General features: G+C 45.8%; 1 protein-coding gene across 1 annotated transcript in view; it reads left to right on the top strand.

Moving 5' to 3' along the window:
• PADI2 (peptidyl arginine deiminase 2) overlaps window positions 1-14,441 on the top strand; it is a 52,882-nt gene that overhangs the window by 19,943 nt on the left and 18,498 nt on the right. The window contains exons 3-7 of the mRNA XM_040327051.1: window positions 201-273; window positions 6,932-6,993; window positions 8,181-8,298; window positions 8,374-8,499; window positions 11,751-11,914. Of these exons, the coding sequence (XP_040182985.1) occupies window positions 201-273; window positions 6,932-6,993; window positions 8,181-8,298; window positions 8,374-8,499; window positions 11,751-11,914 (543 nt within the window). The remainder of the gene's footprint in view (window positions 1-200; window positions 274-6,931; window positions 6,994-8,180; window positions 8,299-8,373; window positions 8,500-11,750; window positions 11,915-14,441) is intronic.

The following is a 14,441-nucleotide window of genomic DNA, read 5'->3' on the forward strand; positions in this document are numbered from 1 at the left end:
TTTTTTTATACATGGACCCCCTAGATGTTCAATCTCCACACAAACCTACAATCTGCAGATCTCCGGGATATATAAAACATGACAAATGTGCAGGAGGGCAAAATGAGAAGAAATGATTGTGGTGTTCTGCACCCGGATCTCTTCTCTTCACACTGGGTGGATGAGGCTGCAATGATTTCCTTCTGCTTTGTCTTTTCCAGATAACCTTCGCCTACTATGGAAAGGGGGCGGACGCTCCAGTGGATAAATCCGGAGTGTACCTCACAGCAGTTGGTGAGTTATCAACTCATTTCACTAAACTCATCAAGATTAATTTCAATCATAGATAAAAGAATGGATGGGTAGATAAGTGACTTGGTGGGTAGTTGGATGGGTAGATGGTTTGATTAATGCATGGGTAGAGGAATGAGCTGAGGGGTGGGTTGGTTGATGCATTGGTAGGTGGATGAGTTGATGGGTGGGTAGATGGGTTGATTGATGCATGGGTGGGTAGATGGATGAGTTGATGGGTGGGTAGTTGGGTGGGTATATGGGTTGATTGATGCATGGGTAGATGAATGGGTGGGTATATGGGTTGATTGATGCATGGGTAGGTGGGTGAGTAGATGGATGAGTTGATGGGTGGGTAGTTGGGTGTGTTGATTCATAGGCAGATGGGTGGGTAGATGAGTTGATTGATGCATGGGTAGGTGGATTAGTTGATGTGTGGGTAGATGGATGAGTTGATGGGTAGGTAGTTGGGTGGGTATATGGGTTGATTGATGCATGGGTAGATGGATGAGTTGATGGGTGGGTATATGGGTTGATTGATGCATGGGAAGGTGGGTGAGTAGATGGATGAGTTGATGGGTGGGTAGATGGGTGTGTTGATTCATAGGCAGATGGGTGGGTAGATGAGTTGATTGATGCATGGGTAGGTGGATTAGTTGATGGGTGGGTAGATGGATGAGTTGATGGGTAGGTAGTTGGGTGGGTTTATGGGTTGATTGATGCATGGGTAGATGGATGAGTTGATGGGTGGGTAGATGGATGGATGAGTTGATGGATGGGCAGATGGATGGATGAGTTGATGGATGGATGAGTTGATGGGTGGGCAGATGGATGGATGAGTTGATGGGTGGGTAGATGGATGGATGAGTTGATGGATGGGCAGATGGATGGATGAGTTGATGGATGGATGAGTTGATGGGTGGGCAGATGGATGGATGAGTTGATGGGTGGGCAGATGGATGGATGAGTTGATGAATTAAAACTGGGTGCAGTGCCTCCGGTGGGTCTACTCTTAACAAAAATAGGATATCTCTTCAAGTGAGGTCCCAAAATTAAGAGCACTAAATCAGGTCAAGATCTTGTAAAATTGGTATTGGTTCATCACAACAAGAAAGAAACCTAAAACGGCCAACGCGTTTTAGGGGCTCAAAGATCTCCCTGTACTTTAGGGCTATAAAACAGATACAAGAATGGTTTTAACATGAATTGAAGCTATATGGCAATTCTTCTTTTGGCGGTCATCTCTGTATTTGTTTTTATAGCCCTCAAGTAAGGGAGAGCCTTTAGATATATTATATATTGTTTGCTACATACCAATATTAAAACAGTTTGGACTCCTAGACCTTTGGTTTGATGCTTTCATTGGACTTGGGTTGCAATAAAACCCCCCCCCCCCCTTTTTTTTTTCTTTCTTTTTTTATTGATGTTTCCATTACTACCTCGTGATAAAGCATTCCACTTTACTAGCTCACCTCTGCTTGGATGATAGAGGGGAATTGCTGAGAAGCACAGAGGTAGTCCAGCCGGGGTCAACAGTATAAAAATCGGGCAGAACTTTGTACGTATTCTATTTGTCATGCCCCCCCCATGGATTGGAATTGGAGGGGAATTGCTGAGAAACAGAGGTAGTCCAGCCGGGGGCAACAGAATAAAGATCTCTGTTCGTATTCTATTTATTATGCCCCCCCCCCCCCCCCCCCCCGGGTCAGTGAGGTCCCTTCTGAGATATATGTCTTATGTCATGCAATGCACACCCTCCTCTACATTCTATCAGGACAGAGAGTCCCGGGGATATTCCTGGTCGGCTGTGACAGTGCAGTTCTGGTTGATTGATGGTTCACTGTAAGGCACCGGTGTGGGAACATAACTGCAGGGAATTCACGGCAAGCCTGGATCAAGGTCACCTGCCTTTTCCTCTGGATTATAGATCTGTGTATGTCCCATGAATGTTGGTGGTAGAGATCAGTACCATGTTGGCCATTGATTAATGCAGCAGGTTTGGAGTTAATCATCCCCTTTTATTGGCTTCTTTTTACACGTTTATTTGTTCTCTGCTACCTGTATAAACTGTACACTTCAGTCTTTAATGCTTTTTTTAAATAAAAATGTTATTGAACAAGATGGATGGATAGGTTGGTGGATGGGTCGATGGGTAGGTTTATGAGGGATTGGTGAATGGGTTGGTTGGTGAGGGATTGGTGGATGGAATGATGGGTAGCTTGGTGGATGGAATGATGGGTAGCTTGGTGGTTGGATTGATGGGTAGCTTGGTGGATAGGTTGGTGAATGGGTTGATGGGTAGGTTAATGGAGGGATTGGTTAATGGATTGATGGGTAGCTCGGTGGATGGATTGGTGAAGGTATAATTGGGTGGGTGGATGGATTGGTGAATGGATTGATGGGTAGGTTGGTGGATGGATTGGTGAAGGAATAGATGGGTGGGTTGGTGGATGGATTGGTAAATGAGTTGATGGGTAGGTTGGTGAGGGATTAGTGAATGGATTCATGGGTAGCTTGTGGATAAATGAATGGGTACTTTGATGGATCGGTTGGTGAATGGGTTGATGGCTACGTCGGTGGATATGTTAGTGAATGGGTTGAATTGTAGGTTGGTGAAGGGATAAGTGGGTTGGTGGATGGGTAGGTTGGTCGGTAGGTTGGTGAATGGATTAATGGATAGGTTGGTGGATGGATTGGTGAAGGAATAGATGGATCGGTTGGTGAATAGGTTGGTGGATGGATTGGTGGATAGGTTGGTGAAGGGATAGATGTGTGGGTGGGTTGGTGGATGGATTGGTGAAGGGATGGATTGGTAAATGGGTTGATGGGTAGGTTGGTGGATAGGTTGGTAAATGGGTTGATGGGTAGGTTGGTGGAGGGATTGGTGAATGGGTTGATGGGTAGGTTGGTGGAGGGATTGGTGGATGGATTGATGGGTAGGTTGCTGGATAGGTTGGTGAATGGATTGATGGGTAGGTTGGTGGATAGGTTGGTAAATGGCTTAAGTTGGCAGATGGATCCGTTGGCTGAATTGGTGAATGGTTAGATGGGTAGGTTGGTGGATAGGTTGGTGAATGGGTTGATGGGTAGGTTAATGGAGGGATTGGTGAATGGATTGGTGAAGGGATAGAGGGGTGGGTTGGTGGATAAATGTATTGGTGAATGGGTTGATGGGTAGGTTGATGGATGGATTGGTGAAGGGATAGAGGGGTGGGTTGGTGGAAATGTGGATGGATTGATGGGTACGTTGGTGGATAGGTTGGCGGATGGATTGGTGAAGGGATAGATGGATCGGCTGGTGAATGGGTTGATGGCTAGGTTGGTGGAGGGATTGGTGAATGGATTGATGGGTAGGTTGGTGAATAGGTTGGTGAAGGGATAGATGGTTGGTGAATGGGTTGATGGGTAGGTTGGTGAAGGGATCGATGGATCAGTTGGTGAATGGGTTGATGGATGGATTGGAATTGGAGGGGAATTGCTGAGAAGCACAAAGGTTGTCCAGCCGGGGGCAACAGTATAAAGATCTCTGTTCGTATTCTATTTATTATGCCGCCCCCCCCCCCCCCGGGTCAGTGAGGTCCCTTCTGAGATATATGTCTTATGTCATACAGTGCACACCCCCTCTACATTCTATCAGGACAGAGATTCCCGGGGATATTCCTGGTCGGCTGTGACAGTGCACTTCTGGTTGATTTATGGTTCACTGTAAGGTGGTGGGTACATAACTGCAGGGAATTTACGGCAAGCCTGGATCAAGGTCACCTTCCTTTTCCTCTGGATCATAGATCTGTGTATGTCCCAAGAATGTTGGTAGTAGAGATCAGTACCATGTTGGCCATTGATTAATGCAGCAGGTTTGGAGTTTATCATCCCCTTTTTATTGGCTCTCTACGCTTTCCCCAAAATATTACTCTCTAAGGTTATATTTGTACTTTCCCCTTTGCTAGTTTGAGGTCACGTCTTTGTGTTCTTGATCTTGGCTTCATACTGAAAACTCTGCCCCCCTGAACCTTATTCACCCCCTTCATGGATTTAAAGGCTTCAGACATGTCCATCCTTTCCCTTCTTTCCTCCAGACTGTACATATGAAGTTCCTGAAGTCTCTTCTGATATGTTTTATCCATCAGACTTTATCATTTTTGTTGCCCGTCTCTGGACTTTGTTCGATCTCATCCATATCTTTATGTAAGTGAAGTCTCCAGAACTGGACACCATGTTCTAAATGAGGTCTCACTAAAGATCTATATAGAGGGATCAGGACCCCCTTCCTCCTGCTGGTGACCCCTCTAGTGATATAAAGATCTATATAGAGGAATCGGGACCTCCTTCCTCCTGCTGGTGACCCCTCTAGTGATATAAAGATCTATATAGAGGAATCGGGACCTCCTTCCTCCTGCTGGTGACCCCTCTAGTGATATAAAGATCTATATAGAGGAATCGGGACCTCCTTCCTCCTGCTGGTGACCCCTCTAGTGATATAAAGATCTATATAGAGGAATCGGGACCTCCTTCCTCCTGCTGGTGATCCCTCTAGTGATATAAAGATTTATATAGAGGAATCAGGACCTCCTTCCTCCTGCTGGTGACCCCTCTAGTGATATAAAGATCTATATAGAGGAATCGGGACCTCCTTCCTCCTGCTGGTGACCCCTCTAGTGATAGAAAGATCTATATAGAGGAATCAGGACCTCCTTCCTCCTGCTGGTGACCCCTCTAGTGATATAAAGATCTATATATGCTTTCACTTCCCCCAAACCATAAATCTTATGTGCTGGGATGTTGCAGTTTTCCTCTGTGGAGGGATAGATGATAAATTCCCCCCCCCCCCCACCCATCGTCACCTGAGATGAGCCTCAGCCTTGGAGGTTTGGGATTGTCTCGGATAACCTGACACCCGTTACGTTCTCCTGAACTCCGGCTTCTGGGACATGTGCGTGTCACGGCGAAGAAGCGTCAAAAATGACAGAAGTTAGGTGCTATTTTTGGCGATTATTGAGCTCTTGGAGGCCGTGGTCTGCATTACCACATGGCTGCAATCTAACGCCTATTGTCCTGTTAAAGATGTCATCCTTCCGGAGCGCGCTGTCAAGATCCCGTTGCAGCTGTTGCGTTTCTAGCGAGTCTTAAAATGATATTCAGAGTCTTCATGAGTGCCTTGAGAGACGCGGCCACCTTACATCTGTTATCTGGGTGCTGCTTTAAAATGTTGCCGCTACACCCCTATGATAAACTTTCAGTCCAGACCATTGGAACCTCCTATGACCTCTATGACCTATGCCATTGGGGTCACAGCTCCAGTCCGAGGACTATAGAATAGACAATCGAGGTGGCTACTCACTTCATGATGATTATTGTTTACCTGAATTGTAGTTTAAAATCCAAACTAGATCTACAAATAACGTTATTGTTGGGGTAAGATTGATTTTAGATTTAAGTAAAGGTTATTCTTCTTTTTTTTTTTCTTTTTTTTCTTCTTCCTTCCTTCCTTCCTTCCTTCCTTCCTTCCTTCCTTCCTTCCTTCCTTCCTTCCTTCCTTCCTCCCTTCTCCCTTCTTTTTCCTCCCCTTCTCCCTTCTTTTTCCTCCCCTTCTCCCTTCTTTTTCCTCGCTTTTTTCCTCCTTTCCACCTTTTTTCCTCCTTTCCACCTTTTTTTCCTCCTTTCCACCTTTTTTTCCTCCTTTTTTTCCCCCCTTTTCTTCCTTTTATCTTTGTTCCCCCTTTTATCTTTGTTCCCCCTTTTATCTTTGTTCCCCCTTTTTATCTTTGTTCCCCCTTTTTATCTTTGTCCCCCTTTTTATCTTTTTTCCCCCTTTAATCTTTTTTCCCCCTTTTATCTTTTTTTCCCCCTTTTATCTTTTTTTCCCCCTTTTATCTTTTTTTCCCCCTTTTATCTTTTTTTCCCCCTTTTATCTTTTTTCCCCCTTTCCTCCTTTTTCCTCCTTTTTTCTTCTTTTTTTTTTCCCCTTTCCTCCTTTTTTCTTCTTTTTTTTTTTTCCCTTTTCTCCTTTTTTTTTTTTTTTTTCCCTTTCCTCCTTTTTTCTTTTTTTTTTCCCCTTTCCTCCTTTTTTGTTTTTTGTTTTTCCCCTTTCCTCCTTTTTTGTTTTTCCCCTTTCCTCCTTTTTGTTTTTTTGTTTTTCCCCTTTCCTTTTTCCCCCTCTCCTCCTTCCTTCCTTCCTTCCTTCCTTCCTTCCTTTTTCCCCCTTTCTTATTTTTCTTCCTAGGACTAATAGAGTCCTGCAAAAACAATTTTGAGATTAAATTTAAACATTATTTCTTATATACCGCTTTTGTTCCCAATAAAAAAAAAAAAAAAAAGGATAAGTAAACATAATATGAGTGAAGAAAACCATTTTTAAATCTTCTTTAGGAAATATTAGAATCAACCTAGGATTGGAATATGTAGTCAAATGCAAAACTTGTCTTTACATTAAAGTTTATTTTTGATATATTCTCTGTGTGTGTTTTTTATGTTTTTTTTTTGTTTTTGTTTTTATCGGTTTTATTGCATTATCTTTAATCCTATGTAATGCTGTTCTATTATGTTGTATTCTATATTTATATGGTCCTCATGCTCAGGTCAGGCTGTGTGTCGCCCCCATCAGCTCTCATTTTGTTTTCATCCTTCTGACATTTTTGTGTCTTGTGCTGTTTTTGTCTGGCAGGGATTTCGCTGGATGTTGACGCTGACCGCGATGGAGTGGTAGAGAAGAATAATCCACATAAGGTAAAATGTGCTTTGACGGGTCCTCACATCATTGATGAATTAAAGATGACATTTGAACAGAATGGCTGCGTTGTACTACCTATAATTATCCCCACACTTCTAGGAGCCGTCAGGACTGACGCCGATACCAAAAAATAATTTTAAGGTCCAATTTGGGGTCACCAGCTACATTTTTTTCTCTTTTTTTTTTTTTTTTTTTTTTTTTTTTTTTTTAAAAATTTCTGGCTAATTTCATAACGCCTTGTTTGATTTCACCACTGTGGTGATACATTGTAGCTATTCATTTGATTTTTAGATTAGTTTATTGTTTAGGTCAGCATCTCTCAACCTTTTTACTTCTAAAGCCTCGTACACACTGCCGGTTTTCCCGACGGGAAAACTGCCCAAAAGCCGCCGGACAAAAAAAGAGAACCAGCGCTTTTTTTCCCCACCTGGAGAACCGACGGACTTTTGCTCTGCGTTTTTTGGCAGTTTTCCTATGGAAAAAACGCACAGCTGGGATTCCCGACCAAAGATCCATTGCAGTTTTAATGTCGGGAAAACCTCTCGTGTGTAGGGGGAAGGCTGACCGAGCAGGTTTTCAGATTTCCGAGGGGAACTTTTCCTGTCGGAAATCCTCCACGTGTGTACCCTGGCTTTGGCCAATTATGGCTCTCTCCGTTTTTGGCAAGCTGTGATTGGCCAAGCATGCGGGTCATAGTGCATGCTTGGCCAATCATCAGCCAGCGATGCCGTACTGAAATATGGGCTGTGATGCGCCGCTCGAATTTGGCGCGAACGGCCCATAACATTCGTAATTAGACGAACAGTCGAACATACGATGTTCGAGTCGAAAATGGGTTTGACTCTAACACGAAGCTCGTCCCTACTCCTGAGGAACTCTGTTGGGCGCACTCTGGTGTAGATATGGTAACACCATCATTCTATAAATTCTGCTCTTGGCTTTGAGAAAATACTGATCTTTACATTTAGGGTATAGTTATGTTTTGCAGGATGTTCCTCACAATTCTTAGTGATCTCGGCATAGATGCTTTTTTGGTGATGGCTGAGTACAATTTTCACGCTTGAAGGGCGCCATAAATAATGTACAAAACCTAGATACATCATGGGTGGTGTTATCATATAGCTGGATCTTCTGATGTAGCCAGATAGTGTTTAATGAAGTGCTCTGCTCTTCTCCTGGTTAGGCCTCGTGGACGTGGGGCCCCAACGGTCAGGGGGCCATCCTGCTGGTGAACTGTGACAAGGACAGCCTGTTTTCCCGCACGGTGGACGGGGATGATAATATCTCGCTCTCCAAGACAGGTAATTGGCGGATCTCCTCATTTCCCCTTTTCCGCTTTATCCAGGAGCGAGCTCTGACCCTATCTGTATCCGCAGATCTCCTGGACATGTCCAAGATGGTCCTCAGAATTCAGGGGCCCGAGAAACTGCCTACGGGGTATCAGCTGATGCTTCACGTCTCCGCCACGGATGCACAGAGCCTGGGTGTCTTCTATCTTCACAGTACGTCACATCAAGACATTCCAACAATTCCTTTTTTTTTCTGCCCTCGACTGGAAATGCTAGTTGCCTGACCCTTGTGCAGATCCCGGTCTGCAGGGGTCAGGACCGACCAAAAGTGGTCCAAGGAAGGAAACTGGCCAACCAGTGACAGGGTCATGGGCAGCCAAGGCTCATTGATAGAGGTGGAAAGTTAAGGCTCACTGATGGAGGTGGGGAAGGGAAGGCTCACTGATTGAGGTGGGGAAGGCTCATTGATGGCGGTGAGGTGGGGAAGGCTCATTGGTGAGGTGGGGAAGGCTCATCGATGGAGGTGAGGTGGGGAAGGCTCATTGATGGAGGTGAGGTGGGGAAGGCTCATTGATGGAGGTGAGGTGGGGAAGGCTCATTGATGGAGGTGAGGTGGGGAAGGCTCACTGATGGAGGTGGGGAGGGGAAGGCTCACTGATGGAGGTGGGGAGGGGAAGGCTCACTGATGGAGGTGGGGAGGGGGAAGGCTTACAAAACATACAGATTCAATCGGTAACGTTTTTGTAACTCGTTGATCTTTCCATTGGCCTCCATGCGGTCACGTTACGCATGAGATCTGAAATCAGAAGCTCTGTATGTATAAGTGGTCTAGACTCAGCTGCCCTCTCTGTCTGACACACAAATTGCCCCGCTGACGATGACAAATTTTCAGCCTCTTGAAGCGGCTTCTCCTCAAATGCCGAACCCTCTAAACCTGATCCACCTCGAGAGCCTGCAAACATTTCATCATTACGGCAGCAGACACCCGATATTGTTACAACATAAGGCTTGCCTGGCGTGTAAGGAGACCTTTGGTCAGGAATGTATATTAGGCGGTCCATTATCAAAATCGCGCCTGTGGCAGAATCCGATGTAATGAACTATTAGTACATTGTGTATTACCCGCAAAAGCCTCGGCTTAGGGAAACTACATTAGACTAAACAGGAGGTATCGGATCTCTAATGCCGGCTTATTAACCATTTGTCTTCTGGTCAGCATATCTCGTAGTGTCCCTGAGAAGGGTAAGAAACTATCTGGTGGTTTAAATGATATGATTAATTTTGGGTGGGCTGACCCTTGCATGGTCAGTTCTTTCGCAGCTACGTTTTTATCTGGTTAATAATTTCCATTTTTGTTGGCATTTTCAATATATGTTTTGTGTACTATAGAGCAGTGGTTCTCAACCTTGTTGATACCTGGACCCAGGAGACTCTTCAACAGATATGGTAGCCCTGTTGGGCAAGAGGTTTCTGGAGAGAGCTGGGGACAACTGTGGAGGATGGAGTCTCTGGAAGGGGCTAGGTTTCAGTGTGGGGGATGAGGGTTTGGAGGGGGTTTGGGAAATCTGCAGTAGGCTTGATGGCCTTGTTTGGGATGAGGTTTCTGGAGAGAGCTGGGGGACAACTGTGGGGGATGGGGTCTCTGGGTGGGGCTGGGTATCACTGTAGGGGAATGAAGGTTCTGCAGGGGCTTTGGTGATTCTGTTTAATGTAGATAAATGTAAAGTTATGCACTTGGGGGCTAAGAATATGCATGCATCATACATACTAGGGGGAGTACAACTGGGGGGATCTGTAGTGGAGAAGGATCTGGGGGTTTTAGTTGATCATAAGCTCAATAATGGCATGCAATGCCAAGCTGCGGTTTCCAAAGCGAGCAAAGTCCTTTCTTGTATTAAGAGAGGTATGGACTCCAGAGACAGAGATATAATTTTGCCCCTGTACAAATCATTAGTAAGACCTCATCTGGAATATGCAGTTCAGTTTTGGGCACCAGTTCTCAAAAAGGACATCGGAGAACTGGAGAAAGTGCAGAGAAGGGCAACCAAACTGATAAGAGGCATGGAGGAGCTCAGCTATGAGGAAAGATTAGAGGAACTGAATTTATTCACTCTTGAGAAGAGGAGAATAAGGGGGGATATGATCAACATGTACAAATATATAAGAGGTCCATACAGTGAACTTGGTGTTGAGTTATTCACTTTACGGTCAACACTGAGGACAAGGGGGCACTCTTTACGTCTAGAGGAAAAGAGATTTCACCTCCAAATACGGAAAGGTTTCTTCACAGTAAGAGCTGTGAAAATGTGGAACAGACTCCCTCCAGAGGTGGTTCTGGCCAGCTCAGTAGATTGCTTTAAGAAAGGCCTGGATTCTTTCCTAAATGTACAGAATATAACTTGAGTATTAAGATTTGTAGGTAAAGTTGATCCAGGGTAAATCCGATTGCCTCTCGGGGGATCAGGAAGGAATTTTTTCCCCTGCTGTAGCAAATTGGATCATGCTCTGCTGGGGTTTTTTGCCTTCCTCTGGATCAACTGTGGGAATGGAGTTGGGTGTATAGGATTTTACTGTGTTTTTTATTTTTGTTTTTTTATTTTTTGTGGTTGAACTGGATGGACTTGTGTCTTTTTTCAACCTGACTAACTATGTAACTATGTAACTATGTAACTATGTAGCAAACTTGGTGGCCCTGTTGGGGTTCAGGTCTCTGGAGGGAGCTGGGGGCAACTGTGGAGGGTGGGGTCCCTGGATGGGGCTGAATGTCACTGGTGGGAAAGGGAGGGTAAAGGTTCTGGAGGGGGTTTGGTGACTCTGCAGCAGTCTTGTTGGTCCTGTTAAGGTCTGTGGAGGGAGCTGGTGGTGAAGGTCCTAGAGGGGGTTTGGGGACTCTGCTGAACCCCTGGTTTGGGTTCAGGTCTCTGGAGGGAGCTGGGGGCAACTGTGGGGAATGGAGCTGGATGTGATGTCACTGGTGAGGGTGAAGGTTCTGGAGGGGTTTTGGGGACTCTGCAGGAGACTTGGTGGCCCTGTTGGGGCAGATGTTTCTGGCAGGAGCTGGGGCCAGCTGTGTGGGATGGGGTCTCTGGAGGGGGTTACGGTTCGCTCCAAAAGGCTGTGGATTTTGCAGGGGCAATGTGGAAGACTGAAGGGGCACTGTGGGAAGCTGGCAAGCTCTGTGGGGACTGAGGGCTCTCAGGGGGCCTGGGAACTCTTGAGAAGTTGGGGGTTGGATGGCACTATGGGATCTTGGAGGCACTATTTAAGGTCGGCAAGGATCTGGAGACCTAGAAGGAGGGAGGACACAACTGGTTGGTTGAGAACCATTGCCTTTAGGGGTTGCTTTAAATTAAAATATAAGAAGGCAGAGGAGTGACGGGATGAGGTCTAGTGGTGTGGTTTACCATTAGTGCCATTACATGTGTGCTCCACCCTGACGCCTGTGACTCTCTCTTCCTCTGCAGGTAAAGTGTACACGCACGTCCTGGGCAGGCAGAAGTTATTCTACAAGACCCGCTACACGGGGACTCGAGAACTGGAGTTCTTTGTGGAAGGTCTCCGCTTTCCAGACGAGGGTTTCGATGGTCTGGTATCCATAAAGGCCAGCCTACTGGAGACTCAGGTGGAGGTAGGAATGGGAGTCCCAACACGGGAAAATCCTTTTTATACTTCACGTGATTATCCATCAGGTTGTACATCTTCTGTATGCTTGAGAAGTAGGATAACTCTCCCTTGTGTGACTTATGAAGGCCTGATCTGTCTGTGTGTGTGTGTGTGTATATCGGTTTCTCAGTGATCCCATAGGACAGCTCTCTGGACGCCATGTCTGATTTGCTTGAGAGCTTTTTTCATGCTAATTTTTATATAATTTTTTTATGAAGTAGGGGCTTGGGACCAGGATGGAAAATGGGATGACACCTGTGTGTATATAGCCAATCTGTACACATACTAGGGCTAAATTAGTACAAGCCAATTAACCCACCAGCTAGTCTTTGGAGTATGGAAGGAGATGGAAGAACCTAGAGCAGTGGTTCTCAACCTTCTAGTGCCGTGGCCCCTTGATAACATTTCCCAAGTTGTGGGGACCCCTAACAGTAAAATTATTTTCGTAGCGTGGGTTGTCAGCATATTAGGATCTACCACTCTTTCTATTTGTACTCCTTTCTTTCCCTTTTAGCTCTCTCCTAATTTCTTGCCCCCCCCCCTCCCAAAGCCATCTTTCTTCTTTCTCTTATTCTTTTTCTCCTTTTTTTTTTTTTTTCTTTGTTTCTTCCCCTCTTTTCCTCTCCCTTCCATGTATTCTCTATTTGTATTCCTTTTCTTACTCCTTGGTGGGGGGAATGGGATTAGTGGCAGTGCTGGCGGGTAGTTGGGATGAGTGGCAGTGCTGGGGAAAGTTCTGATCAGCCAACTTGGGTGGTTGATCAAGGTCATCTGCTGATCTGAGAACTGTAGTGGGGACTTTTAATGGCAACTATGTGTGTTGTGTCTACAACTTTGTGGTGTCTCGTAGCCATGACACCAATGCCGAAATCAGGAGATAGGGTCTCCTCCAGCCCCACCCACTTCCCATTCCTCACCAGTCAGCTGACCTCTAGTCTCTGCCATGCCGTGAACTTATTGGGGGGGCTGCGAAAAGGCTAAGTGGGTGGCCACAGGCTTCAGAAACAGCCCAGCTGGCCGGCTGCGGGCTCCAGGAACAGCCCAGCTTGCTGGCCGCGGGCTCCTGGAACAGCTGGGTGGCTGCAAAAAGGCTGGGAGAGCAGTACGGGCTTCAGGAACAGCCCAAGATTCAGTGACCCCTGGCAAATCTTCATTCAACCCCTGGGGGGTCCTGACTCCCCAGGTTGAGAACTACTGACCTAGAGCACACCCACACAAGCATGGGGAGAACATGCAAACTCCATGCAGATAGTGGCCTGGCTGAGATTCGAACCAAGGAGCCCATGGCTGCCAATGGAACTAGTAGACTGGAAGCCAATCTTGCAGATGTAATGAGCAGATATATACTGTACTTCTCTGTGTTGGGATAGTTCTGCTTATAGCTGCATGTTGATATAGAAATGTATTCTCTGGTTGTATTGTGAGCTTTATCTTAGATACTTATTTTTTTTTTTTATATTCTTATCGTTCATTTCCAGTTCTGAGTTTTATCCTGTGCCCTTTCCTGTCCCCGTTCCTAATTTAGACCCCTCTCAGCAGCAGGTCAAGTCTGGTAAATGGATCTCGTTCTTCGCGGTTGTCCCCGGCTTTGATTACATGTCTGTTTAAAGACGGCTCTTCGTGCTAACAGTATAATCAGCGTGCCTGCTGAGTGCCAACTATGGCGGCCGGCGCTGTCACTTGGCGGACTCCCTTGCTTACACAGAGGACAGAAGACTTGGGAAGGAGGGGTATTAAAGGGGACCTCCACACTACGTTGGCTTGATTTGGCCAATTTCGATTTGATAGTTGCCATCTCACTTGGCCTTTCTCAACCAGGGTGCATTGGAACCTTAAGGCTCCTTCAGAGGATGCTTGGGGTTCCTTGAGCAATAAACCATTTTGCCTTTCCGATTAATCACTGTCACAAGGATCTTTTTAGCTATCTGTAAGGAGGGCATTCTACCCAATAACCACCATTGGAAGAAGCATTCTACCCACTGACCACCAGGATAATGTACTGTGAGCTGTAGATATAATAATCCGTTCACAATTGGTAGGGTGTAAGTCTCAGACTTGCCCTGAAAGTCTTGGGTGGGAGGGCACATGGCCCTATGGTCAGGTTTTGCCACTACAATGGAGTCCGTCTTTGGGGGAACCCAACCTAGTACTTTAAGTTTTGGTAGTTAACATCTAACTCGGCCTTTCTCAACCAGGTTGCAGTGGAACCCTAAGGCTCCTTCAGAGGATGCTTGGGGTTCCTTGAGCAATGAACAATTTTTCCTTTCCGATTAATCACTGTCACCAAGGATCTTTTTAGCTATCTGTAAGGAGGGCATTCTACCCAATAACCACCATTGGAAGAGGCATTCTACCCGCTGACCACCAGTATAATGTTTTATGAGCCGTAGATATAATAAATACCACACAATTAGTAGGATGTAGGTACTCGGACTTGCCCTGAACGTCTTGGGTGGGAGGACACATGGTTTTATAGTCGGGTACTCCTCCTT

The sequence above is a fragment of the Rana temporaria genome, chromosome 10, assembly GCF_905171775.1.
Source record: "Rana temporaria chromosome 10, aRanTem1.1, whole genome shotgun sequence".
Taxonomy (NCBI): Eukaryota; Metazoa; Chordata; class Amphibia; order Anura; family Ranidae; genus Rana; species Rana temporaria.